This window comes from Lycorma delicatula, chromosome 6 (assembly GCF_047948215.1).
Source record: "Lycorma delicatula isolate Av1 chromosome 6, ASM4794821v1, whole genome shotgun sequence".
NCBI classification, from domain to species: domain Eukaryota; kingdom Metazoa; phylum Arthropoda; class Insecta; order Hemiptera; family Fulgoridae; genus Lycorma; species Lycorma delicatula.
In genome coordinates this window covers 70621039-70635409 of record NC_134460.1, presented here as the reverse complement: position 1 = coordinate 70635409, position 14371 = coordinate 70621039, and the positions used below count along the sequence as shown (strand labels likewise).

General features: G+C 28.1%; 1 protein-coding gene across 1 annotated transcript in view; it reads left to right on the top strand.

The window, feature by feature from the left end:
- The window catches only part of dachs (unconventional myosin-IXb-like dachs), a 325687-nt gene that overhangs the window by 309136 nt on the left and 2180 nt on the right, over window positions 1-14371 (top strand). The window contains exons 15-18 of the mRNA XM_075370016.1: window positions 3507-3711; window positions 5421-5581; window positions 10921-11108; window positions 12386-12485. Coding sequence (XP_075226131.1) covers window positions 3507-3711; window positions 5421-5581; window positions 10921-11108; window positions 12386-12485 — 654 coding nt within the window. The remainder of the gene's footprint in view (window positions 1-3506; window positions 3712-5420; window positions 5582-10920; window positions 11109-12385; window positions 12486-14371) is intronic.

The following is a 14371-nucleotide window of genomic DNA, read 5'->3' as shown; positions in this document are numbered from 1 at the left end:
TATTTGACAAAGCTGATATTTCATTTGATTATTCAAATGCTAGTTTCTGTTATAGTTATAACCAGTGCCTGTTAGTAATAGTTCTACATTTGAATTCTAGTCAGGCTTGGCATTTTTCAGTCACTACAAAATTCATTAATAGTCATTAAAAAGGAGAGTAATTATTATTAAGTATCCGCCTATAGTTATTAAAATAGCTATGTTAAATCAGTCGTACCACAATTAATTAAGTAGTCATATCTGAATTTATTGAAGATTTATGTGATTAGATTTTAAATAAAATTGGGCTAATAATAAATTGAAAATCTCTCTCCCTAAATTATTCATTTAATATTTGTAATTACTTAAAAATACAACTGTGAATAAAACCAATTAACTTTTTTTGTCTTGTACATAGATTAAAGGTATCATGAAAATAAATGCATTAGTATAAAAAAAATAATATATAGATTAAATATATATATTTTATGAATAGAATATAGAAATAGCTGCTTAATAAATTTCATAAAAATAGTATAAATATACCCATTTAATAATCTTAAACAGAAGTTATGGAATTACCATAACTTTTTCTTATTACATTCTTTTTGATGCCTGCTCTAACAAATAAGATGACTTAACCAATTAGTGGTTAAGATGTTTTAATTCTATATTTGTTATTATTTTTGCATTTTCACAGTCAATATTTTATTCTGAATCTTATTATTTATTTTATAATTAGCCATTAATAATGCTGTTATTATTCAAAATTGATGTAACATATGTAATAATATTTTAATTATATTATGTTACTGTAAGAAAATTATTATTTATAATTATAATTTACATATTTGCAGTTTGGTAATTAAAAAATTTGCACTTAAAAGAAAGAAATCCAAATGCATAAAAAAATATGGATTAGAATAAAAAATAGGATTTTATTTTATTTAGAAAAATTGCTGCTAATAACTTAATGTAGTTAAAATAAATGCAGTATTTCAAATAAGTTTAAAAATATTAATGGCAGTCAGACAATTTATTTAAAATTTATTTTAAGGTATTTATATTGCATATGTTTTCCTCTTAATTAATTAAATTAAAACGTTTAATAGTGGTACACATTGTAAAGTTTTATTAATGCTTCCTTTCATTCATAACTGAATATAATACCTATTTCATGTAACGAGAGAGGAATTATTGTCATATTGAATTGCCAAAACCAAATTTCACAATATTATAAAAGTTACCGTAAATATAATTTACTGATTAACCCATTGGTAATTTAAAGCGAAACAGATTATTTTACCATAAAATAAAATTTGTATTTTTTTTACCTGATTTTATGATGAAAGCAATTATTATAATGTTACCATTGTATTTTGTAGAAAAAAGCAACAAGCAACAACACTTCATTATAATATACATACATTATTATAAGAAATTATAACCTCAAAAAAAGTTATTTATGATCAAACATTCTGTACTTTTGTTTAGCTACATAAACATTACAATATGTACTATTCACAAAAGTAATGTAGCTGATGTTAATATGAATAAATATTTTCACTTTATTATTGTATCTCCTGTTCCTATTTTTACACGATCTTTTAAACCAACAATTAAAGAAACACTAATTCTTTTCAGTTTCAAAATAATTTACTAAAAATAGATTTAAAAATATTGTTCATGTTTACTGGATAAAGAATCCTGTCAATACTTCACAAAAAAATTCTAAATATAAAATTGTTAACAATTTTGAAAAATAACATTTTTTTAAGTAATTATTTAATAAATTTATTTTATATTAATTTATTAAGTTTCATGAATCATAGTAAAGGTAAACATTTCGATATTTAAAGATAAGATAAAAAAATATAAATAAGACAAATGTGGTTATGAACAATAGAGTTACTACCCAGAACTTCATTATATACTGCAAAATTATCTGAAGCTAACTTTGTCTAGTAAAAACTTTCACATATAACTGAAACTTAAACTTATTACTAAATAAAATTTATTTGCCACACCATTGAATTTTCACAGAATTCAAATGTATATTTTATATTAATATGTTGTGGAAGAAAATTAATGAATAATCAGCTTTTAATTATAATTAATTAAAAAAAAGAACCCAATAAAGATTATGCAGAATTCTTAGAAGCAACATGTCTCCAAAAGTTATGCATTTACATATCATTTAACTTAAACACTGTAAGAATGTTATCTCAAAGTATACAGATAACCAGGTCATCGTTATTCTCTTATAGTATTTACATACTGATAATATAAGTTATCAGTATGTAAAACCTCCTATGTTTTTAGATGTTTTATATTTTACTTATTTACTGTGGTCATGTCATTCTATTTTTATAATTCTGTGGTTAGTTAACTAATATTAAAAAAAAAAATATTTTAAATAGATTGACTGCCTCCATGTATTCTTGTTAATAATTTTTATCTAAGTATTTAATAAAAACATTTTGTATTCATTAAATTTGAAAGCTATACTTACAGCTTACTTATTAAGATTCCATAACATACTAATGTGTTGTTAATGTACTTGTAAATTATAAAAAAAAATATTAATACTAATATTAAAGAGATAAACAAAAATCAAAGAGATAAAATAAAAAAATTAAAGAGATAACTACTGAATCTCTCATTACTACTGAATATGCATGGAATACCTGGTGTGATTTTCAATAAATATTGTGTAGAAAAGGTGATCCCTGATTAAGATTCTAATAAATCTGTTTCAAATTTTATATCTTCTATTTTTCTAAATGCATGGGTACGCGCACGCATGCGCGTGTGTGTGTGTGTGTGTGTGTGTGTGTGTGTGTGTGTGTGTGTATGTGACACTCCAGAGACAATTCACTCAGCAGATAGAAAAAAGGTTAAATTAGGGTCTGAGTTATTAAATAAATCTGGATTTCCTCATATCTCTCAAAATTTTCATTTACAGTTTAATATCTGCATTTGTATATCATGTCTGTATGAAGTGATTAGCAAATGTTGATCCTGTTCATATGTTTTCTTTGAATCTTTGGTATGAGTGTCTAACCTCCCAATCTTTTGGTGCAGTCACTACAGTATACTATAATTTGCTAATTCCAGAAATAGTTTTTTTTTTGTATATTATATATGATTTTTGTTTTTAGTTTTGGACGCTACGTACTAACCTTCCTTTTCATAAATGTTGGCAATTTTGTGTAATGTTATTTATTAAATGTTAGTATTACTCTTCAGCTGGGAAGAGTGTTTTTATTTTTTTTTTATATATATTTTTGTAGTAGATACTATTCTTTTAGATTAAAATATGTTGTAAATAAATAGGTTGTGATATAATTAGTGGATTTTTACTCATGATTCATCATTATAACCTAACCCATTATAATATCTTTCATTACCGAGATAATTACTGAAGTAAGATTTTTGAATCTGGATTGTGTTTTTTTTTTTTAATATTGCACACAGTTTTCTCTGTTGCATTTTATAGATTAATTTTATTTCGGAATTATTTACAGGATATCCTCATAGAATGCGGTTTAAAGCATTTAATGTGCGTTATCGATTATTAGCACCATTTAGTAAACTTCGTCGTAGTGAAGAACGTGCTACAGATGATTGCAGACTTATTCTTCATTGTTTAGAAGAAAAGCATGAATTGAAACAACCAAGCAGTCAAGTCAGTACTAGTTGGGCTTTTGGAAAACGGCATATTTTCCTTAGGTTTGTATTAATTGTATAATATATTCATTATGTACACTTTCAGAAATTTCAGTAAATGATTTTACTCAGATATTTAAAAGTAGAAACATCATTTCTACATTAATAAGAATTCACTATTTTTATGAAATAATAAGTTTGTTTTTTTTTATTACGATACAACCCTTCCAATGAGGTTTACCTAGAAAATTTATAATTTAATTGGATACTTTCATAAGCAATAGAATTCTGGGGATCGGTGACAGTTTATCGTAAGAAAATCTGAATCTGTATACAGATGGCACTCAGCTATACGATAAGAAAATTGACCGAAACCTTCATTAAGTGGGGTTTGAAGATAAATTTTAGTAAGACAAAGTATCTAGTGGCTGGTGACTTGACTATAGGTGGGAATATTATCAAGGTATGTAAAGATTTTAAGTACCTTAGCTCTATATTATCACAATAAGGAAATAGTGTACAAGATATAAGTCATCATATGGCTTTGGGATGGATGGCTATCCAGAAGCGCAGTTTTTTGTGTTGGTCTGAAAGGATACGGAAAACAATAAAAAAGAGTGTTATAAGAGTGTTATAGAGTGTTATTCATAGCATTTTATTGTACTGTTCAGAAGCTTGGGAAATTAGAAAAAGAGATGAGTTGGCTGTGGGGATGAATGTGCTGTGCAGGAGTTGTAGAGAGTTTCAAGAATGCAGTGCATGAGAAATGAGGAGATCAGAAAAAGAATCAGGGCAACTGGTACAGTTATTGATGTTTTGGAGGGAAGAAGACTACAATGGTATGGGTATGTTCAGAAAATTGAGGAGTATAGATGGCCTAAGAGAATATTGAAATGGACTCCAGCAGAGAAAAGGAAACATGAATGAGCTCCAAAGCAGTGGATATCTGGAATGATAGAGGCGATGGAAAGAAGGAATTTGGAGGAGGAAATTTGGCAGGATAGAAGAGCTTGTTGGTTGGGATGTGAGAGATGACCTTTATAGCTGTAAACACTTGCTTAGAAGAAGATCTTTCTATTAAAGTATGTAATATGCTATGTTAGTCAACATATCTTTGTTTCATTTTCTTCCTCAGAATTTTGCTTTAGCTCTTACATTTGTTAATTGCTCAATATATAATGTAGGAGATTCTTCAATATCTTCATAAAATAAAGTTGAGAAATCTGCTAGTTTAGACATTTTTACTGTTTCATGCTAGGAAAAATATTTGTAGGAAATCACATTGCCATCTGTAACATAAAACATGTCCAAACTATATTTGTCACAGAATGCACACAACTTTAATTGGAGCATATCAATTTATTCATGAAGTTTTAGTAACATAATGTAAAAAAAGAATACATACTATATTTGTTTTGTATCTAAAACTACTACTCCATCTTAATTTTTTCTTGTCAGTTGCCCCAATTTCTCACATTATAGCTAGAAAATTCCTATTTTAATAACATTTTTCAGCAAAATAATTAAAAATTTAGGGAATTTACCTGATAAACCTTGTGCTTTTTTCATTTCATTTATAATCACTCAAATTGACTGCATTAGTATGACTAAAATTTATATTTTTAGTAATTTTTTTTTTTAATTATCACAACAGTTGACAAAATAACAATATAATTGTTATAAATACATTTTAAGTAATTAAAATTTGTAACGTATATAAAATTTGGTGATTATTACTTTTTTTGAGACAATGTGTATTTTTTGTTATATAGTGAAGGTGTTAGACAACAATTAGAATGTTTACGCTGGGAGATGAGACATAGAGCTGCAGTTCTTATTCAATCTACATGGCGGGGTTGGCATGTAAGAAGTCGCTGGCCTACATTGAAAAGAAACTTAGAACTTCAGCACGTTTCTATTTCAACATCTGTTGGTATGAATTTTAAGTTCGTTCAGTTTTATTTTTTAAGTTGGTATTGCCATAAATATCATAAAAAATTTTAAATTAAGTTAAGATCATATTTATGATATTATGACATTTTAAATTTAAAAAATTGTTATTCTAACCTGACATCAATGAATACATGAAATCTGGGAATCTTTTTGTAAAGAAGTAGTTTAGTTAAAATAAATATACAAGTTTTATAATACTAATAAAAGACTAATTTTTCAGCTTACTTAACTCTCCATGATTCATATATTCAATCATATTATGGATTTCCATATGCAGGCTCACATTCTGCTACATGTCTGTCTGTTGTCATTTTAATAATTTTCATGTGTTTTACCCTATTCTACACAAACACAAAAGGAATATTATATTATAAATAACAAATAATAGGACATATGTAAGTATTAATTCGTATTTATTATTTGTATATTTATATTATGTATATACTTGACCTCTTCACAATATTACAACCATAACAAGAACTATCTTAAAGAAAAATTGTTGGTCTACAGTAAGACAAAATTTAATTGTAATTAATTGTTACTACTTAATTATTTTGCATTAAAATAATATTTTTTATGAATGTTGTATCCTTAAATTTGGAACTTAAAAATATCTAAAATATGTAACACAAATAAGGTAGTAGAATTTCAATAGAAATAATCAGTAAGAAAGTTATTGATAAAACTTGAGGGTTTGGGTTGGGCTGATGCTTCACTATGTCTAAATAGAGTATCTGGTTTAGAAAAAGGTTCCATTCATAACAGTAAATTCTTGATTATTGCTGATCAATTAATTAAAATCAAGAATTGTCAGTATAAGTTAAATCTTTTTCAGCAAAAACAAGCTTCTGCCATAGATAAAGGTTCAGCTAAGACCTTCATATGTTTGATAACTTCTGTTACTAAATAAAATATTTAACTTTTGAATATAAATACAATAATTTTGAAATGAAATAAATTCTTTATATTGTAAAATGTCAAAGAAATGATAAAATATTTTTTTTTAGTTATTAAAGGTATCTAAAATGTCAAAGATGTATTAATTGGAAATAAAGATAAATCAATTATTAATAATAAATAGCAACTAGAATAATAAATCAGTGTGATAAAAAGATGATATAATTAATCATTTTGTTAAAATCACTTTGTAAACGTCAGTTTACAATGTTTATATCAACAATAAGATGACTAAGTATAATATTAATGACCTTCACTTAACATTAACTCCTAATAAAAAATAAAACAAGATGATAAAATTATATAAAAATGAGAAGAAAAGTTTAAAGATTTTACATATCCAATAAAAAGAAATGGTAAGTGGAACTAAATTTAAAATGTAAACACATTATAATTAAACTGGATGTGTAAAACTTATATAATATTGAAAACCAACATATTTTTTAACAAAGAGAATGCAAGGTATTGAAATGAATAATTACAAGTAAAATTAAATTATAAATCATTTATAAATATTTTAAATAAATAAATGATTAAGAAGAATTGTAATTATTTAATAAAATTGTTCATAACTTATGAATAATTAATTAATTTGATATATAACTAATTCAAATAATAATTAACAATTAATAATTATAACACACATCATTGTACTGTGTATTTCTGAGAATACTTGTATAATATTGATTAATAGGCTGATCTTCCAATTAAATGAATTGTTGATACGTTCTGTACAATACTTATATATGATACATACTCACTTTTTTTTAAAACTACTAATAATAATTGAGGTAGGTGTGCAAAGTGCTTTTACAAAAAAAACAACATATTTTGAGAATATTTAATGAAAATTTAGCAGTTTCAGCCACATCATCACCCAAAGTACCATAAACTGTGCATGCAAGTTTAAATCACAAGTGCAAATTTGTATCAATTGATGCAGTGCTGTATTTCACATCCAGCAAAGGAGTAAATGAAAAGCATATGAATTTGGTAAAAGTTAAAAAAAATACACTGGCAATACTAGGCAATAAAAAATATTATTCATGGTTTTATTAAATTCAACAACATACATTATAAAATTAGAAAGAAAATAGTCTGATTTATCTACTTGTAAACTAAGAACACAAATTAATTAATTCACTACTTTCCATTCTAATTTCAATTATACATATATATATATATATATATATATACAGAGTGTCCCATATAAAACGCAACCCAACCTTTATATTGGTAGGTATTGAAATAATAAAAAGGCATGTGTAAATGTAAATGTAATTTTTATTATTACCATCCATTACCTTACATTTAGAGTAAATGTTGGAAGTGGCCGTCATCTTCTTGAATACAAACTTCAATTCTTTTTACAGCGTTTCTTGCAATTTTTTTCAAAGTTTGTGGCTGGATATTTAATACAGCTTGTTTAATATTGACTTTCAACTGTTCAAGTGTTCGTGGTTTGTTGCTGTAGGCTTTTTCTTTGAGGTAATCCCTTAGAAAAAAATCCGCCACAGTCAAATTTGGAGATCTTGGTGGCCACAAGCCTCGACCAATAACACGATTACCAAAGAATTCCTCAACGAAATCAGAAGTTGAACCTGCGTAGTGTGATGTCGCAGTCATGTTGTAGCCAGCAGTGTCTGTCTTCCTCTTCCAAGAGTGCAATGAACTGAAATAAAATATCCTGATATCGTTCTGCATTAATGGTGTACTCGAAAAAAATAGGACTGATTATTTTCTTCTGCGATATTGCGCACCACACGCCCAACTTCTGCGGGTGTAATTGTTTTTCGTGATAAATGTGGGGATTTTCAGCACTCCAAATTCTACTGTTTTGGCTGTTTACGTAGCCATCCAAATGAAACTGTGCTTCATCTGTGAAAAATAACGAATCCATAAAATTAATTCCCTCACGCAGAAATCGACGGAGCCATTGACAATATTGTAGCCATTTTTCTTTGTTGGTCTCAAGAAGTTGATGAACCGTTTGAATGCGATAAGGTCGTAATTGTAATTATTTGGTCACCCGATGAACAGTTGATTGAGACAAATTAATTTCAGCAGACAAACGTCTGATCGATTTATTTTGCGAGGCGAGTAATCGGTCTTTGATTTCAGTGACTGTATCTGTATTCACCACTGACGCAGATCTTTTGTGTTCCTTGTTATTAACAGAACCGGTCTCTCTAAATTTTGCAACTAACCTTAATACTGACGTTTTGTTAGGAGCTGTTTTATCTGGGTACTTATGGCGAAACAAATCGTGCACTGCAACCACTGATTTTGTACTGAAGTACGACTCAACAATGAAAACACGTTCATCTAGCAAAAACACCATCTTGTCTCTAGCAATACACTGAACGTTATGATTGTATTATTGTTACTATCGGTAGTGTTCTACTGTGTCGCCGCGATGTTCAAATGTTGGACGAGTCCATTTCAGTTATGAGTAAGGGAGTAAGCTTGACTTTTGAAATTTCATGGATGAGTGATTGATGGATTGCGTTTTATATGGGACACCCTGTGTATATATATTTTCAAATACAGCTTTTCTAATTTTATAAATACAATATGTTATTTTTGTCAAATAATGCAAAATATGTAAGCAATAAATATTCACAGTTTATAGTAATTCAGACTATTTTAAATAGGTTCTTTGATCTCGCTTTATAGAACATTGTAATATTGTACCAATCACATATCCAGCAAATTTAAAACCCTAACTATAATTCACTAGTTAGTTAATTAAGTGGGAGAATGATTATTTTCTTCATCAGATAGATAGATCACAAAAATACAATAGTGAACAAATTAATCCGAACAAAGGGAATTTTTGTTCGGCTATAGGGAATTCTCATTCTGTGGCAGACTGCTTGCTGTTTGGGGTTTCAGGTTATGTTGTTAGTTCATATACAAACAGAATTAGTGATTTCTGTGCTTTTGTAATTCATTGTCAATTAGTTTTTGGTGACCTTGTGAGTTTCTGTTATAAGTTTGTTATTCATTTCTAGTTAATACAATGGATATAGCTCCACAAAAACGGTCAAAAATTGTTGCTCTGTCCCAACACACACAAATGACTCAAAGAGACAGCTTGAGTGTAGTATGGGGTTAGGTACTGTAAATGAAATCGTGAAAAGGCTTAGGGAAACAGGTTTCATCTCTCCAAAGAGAAAAGGGTAGTGTGGTCGGAAAAAGAAAACCACACCTATACAGAATCAATTACTAATAGTAAAAAGCAAAATTAATCCACAATTGTCAACTGTTGACCTGAATAAGGATTGAGAGCCAGTGGGTCTATGTTTCTGATATGACAATTCATAGAAGATTGTTGGAGTGGAAAGAATTGCTTGGAAACTTAAAACGAAGCTGTTACTGACACAGGTTATGAAGACAAAAAGACTTCAATGGGCCAAGGAACATAAAGAATGGACTATTGAGTTGTGGAAAAAAGTTATTTTTTTCAGACTACTCATTTCTTTGTCCAAGAGGAGAGAGTAATCTACATTCCTGTCAGCAGATGAGAAGACTACTATCAAACACCCAGCCAATAAGATGTTTTGGGGATGTTTTATACATGAAGGGCTAGGACCACTTATGGCCTGTGTATGGGATGATGAAATCGAACCAATACATTAACATGCCAAAGAAAAATAGTCCCACTTATGCAGAAGAACGCAGAACTCATTTTCCAACAGGACTTTGCACCATGTCACAAGTCAAAGAAAGCAAAAGAGTCCTTCAAAAACTAAAAAAATTGAGAGCTCTCGTGGCCAGGAAACTCCCTCGACCTGAATCCCATTGAAACTTTATGAGCCATACTAAACAGATGACTTGGGAAAATGAATTGTAGCACAAAAACTGACCGTATTAGTTCAGTGATATAGGTTTGGTTTCGAGATGAAGAAATAAAAATTCATTGTTCTACCGTAGTGGAATCAATGCCAAAGAAGATTAATGAGATAATCAAAAACAAAGAACACATAAACTATTAAATTTGAAAGTTGGACTATTCAATAAAAAATTGTATTTTAAACTATTAAATAGTTTTGGACTATTAAATAAAATTTTCTTTTTTTCTTTTAAAAATAAAATTTTCTGTTAAAAATACTGTGTTCGAGTTAATTTATTCGTCATTGTACAACTCCCAACTCAACTTACGTGAAGGAAAGCTTTCCATTTATCATCTGAAGCCACAGTGTATTTATTTCTCAACTATATAAGAGTAAGTTATATCAGGTAAATAATCAAATATATACATATTTATTGTTAGAAATTTAAAAATAAATGTTGTTCAAAAGTATATACAGAATTTATATAAATAATGTAATTTTTCCTCTTACTGATATGTTTGATTAGGAGTTGGAGGAAGTAGTGGCATTGCTGGTCGAAGTAGTATGATGCCTGGAGCAGGAGTAATTGTGGGAGGAACAACTCTCACACGACCTCGACCCCAACCAATAGCAGGCACCCCACCACCTGATCCAAATGAGAAATGTGACCAAAAAATGATACAACAAACATGCACTTTATTTGGTCTTGATCTCGTAAGAATAATTTTAACTTATATTTATTTAATTCACATTTAAAATAGGAAGAGTTTTTGAAAGGAAGCAAGATTTTTGCATGCCTTATGAGTTAGTGTGTCATGGAGTATATTGCTATATACATAGGAAACCATACCGCAATTTTTTTTTTAATAATGTATTAGGACATTCCAAGTGTTGCAATATTTCAATAGCTCCCCAAAACAAAACTGTATGTCTTTATCAGATTTACATGAAGTTTGGAAAATTGACAGACACTCAAATAATACATAAAACTTTGGGGATCATGCATTAGGCCACATTCAGTAATTTAAATGGAAGTTTTATTTCATATTTAGTGAAACATCAGTTGAAAGTTAATAATATTAAAGATAGGTTTAATCTGGAAGAGGTTTTATTTACTTTTAAAAACTCATAAAAATCTATTAACTGTCTTTTTATATAAAGATGTTTGAATACATTTTTGAAAACAAAATGCAATTTTCAAATTCACATATTTACCAAATTAAAATACTTTGATATATTCACAAGCTTTTAACTTCAACTTTTTTAGCAGCATTTTTTTTTTTCAAGCATCGTACAAATTATTCTTTATACAGTTGTGAGTTATCAAATCTCAGTTGAAAATTTTATTGAAAACAATTATGTTGATTAACTTACACTAGCGAATTAACAGACATGAAAAACTGCATAGATCATACAAAACATAACTGGTATAAAATTTGTAACATTCAGTCATAAATTAATGTTTTCTAGAATTGTCTGTATGTTGTTAATCACTGCTTCCTGCAATGGCATTACAAAATAAAAATTCATTTTTACTTCATCATCAGATTTAATTTATTCATAATTCATGTATTACTGAATTAAAATAATTCGTGTATTACATATATGAATTTTAGTCATTTTCATTTGTCGGACGATGAATTAAAATGATAAATTACTGAAAATTACTTGTAAATTATTACTGCTCAAAATAACTATTATCAAACCCAAATTTTTTTATTTATTTATTTATTTTTTGAGAGGTTATGGACTGGACTGAGGATATACAATATCAAAATATATTTTTATTTTCACAGAATTATAAATATATGAAGTATGCCTTACATTTAAATTCTTCCAACTGGCAGAATACTGAATTAATTAGTTTCAAAACAATAGTTTTCACCTGCATCACTGGCAGCCCAGATTATTAAGGATGTTAATAAATAATAATATCTTTGTTTTCTAATTATAAGTAACACATATAATGTATTTTAATTTTATTTTAATAGGAAAGGCCACCTCCTGTGCCACCTAGTCGGTCATATACTGTCACAGGAAATACTAAATTAGGTTATCCTCAAACAAGAGTAATGAAAATGCCTTTTCCAGGTAATGTATTCTTTTATTTTGCTGTTTAATTCAATTTTTTTTTAAATATTTATTTTATTAACTGTTATAATATTATGACAGTGACTTCAACAGACACTGTTAATATTTAATAATATTAGAATTTATAAATAATTAATATTGCATACAAGACTGATCTGAAAAGTTCTTGGCCTGATAGTGAAAATGAGAATTTATATTTCCAAAAAATTCTTATTTTACAACATAATCTACTTTAATATTTATTCATTTCATCCAGCGGTGTTTCAGAACCATTATCCAATCGCTGTAGTGTACCTCCAAAAGTGCTGCAAAGTACCCATCCACACTCACAAATGCTTCTTGATTGGACTAAAAATGCTGACCAGAGAGGCAGACTTTGAAGTTTGGAAAGAGATTAAAGTGCAAGGAAGATAAATCTGGAGAATAGAGTGGATTTTCTAACACTTCATAGTGCGAATCCCTAATTTTTTCCATCACCAAGACACTTTTGTGGACAGGTGCATTGTTCTGAAGAAAGATGATTTTTTCTTCTGCAACCCAACACAAGTGTTTTCATGATGCAACCCAACATAAGTGTTTTCACGAATTTTGCTTCCAGTTTCGTTAGAAGGTTAGAATAGAATTCCCCATTTATTGTTTAACATTTTTCAAGATATTCGATTAACAGAATTCCTTTCACATTCCAAAAAACCAATGCTAAAACTTTCTGTTTTCACCTTCTTTAGAGCTGAAGAACCGGCTTCTGTCCACTGCATGGATTATTTCTTCAATTATAGTGTATATGGTGAATCCATTTATCATCTATTATATGTGACAATGCAGAAAATCACTATTGTTTTTCGTAAAACAAGCCAAGCACTGTTCAGAAAGTGTCGTGAAATGGACTTTTGATCCCCTGTGAGCATGTGTGGCATCCATCTTGCACAAAGCTTTTTCATGTGCAATTCTTCATGTAAATTGTAACCAACCAAATATTTTGAAATCCCTACAGTCTTAGCAATTTCATGCATCTTCATAAATTGGCAATTTCTTCCAAAATCATATTGTGCACTTTTTTGATGATTTCTGATGTAGTTGTCTTTTCAGATGTTCTTCACATTTTGAATGGTCACGTTTAAACTTGACCACCCATTTCTCTATGGTGGAAATTGAAAGAGAAGAGTCACCACATATAATTACAATCCTTGAATGAATTTCAGTCAGCATCAAACCTTCTTTTACAAAAAATTTTATCACTGCATAACTATTTTCAGGAAATAGAAATTGTTTTTTATATAGTTGTGTTTTTTACAGTCAAAGAAGCACTAACAAAAAATAGTTTGTATTCATATAAAAATAATATTTACTGAAAATTAATGTAATGTTATATTATATCTTAAGGAATAAAAATTCCAGCAACAGTATCATATTTAACTCAAACATACCTTTATTACAAAATAACAATTTTCCAAATTTTAAATGTTTTTATGGTGTTTAAAATTTTTTTTCTAAATTGTTCAGTTTTGTAAAGTTTTATACTTTTTACAGTTGAAAAGAAAAAAAAATCATCATCGTATATAGATGTAAGCATTAGATACATTATTATTTATATTAAAAAGTCATCTCTGGACCCAGAGAACATGTATACAGAAATCACCATTATCACATAATAGCTTTAAATAAATCATATATGCAACATGTAACCATCATGGTGGGCACAGTCATGCATTTTCTCCAAAATTAAAAATAAAAGCAAGCTTTATAATTTATATATATATATAAATGTGAATTATATGATTAGTAGATAATGCATGAATAACACTTTATCCCAGGCTAGAACACATACGCTAATAATACATACCAAAAATTATAATTTCATTTATAGTATGTACAGCAAATCTATGCGT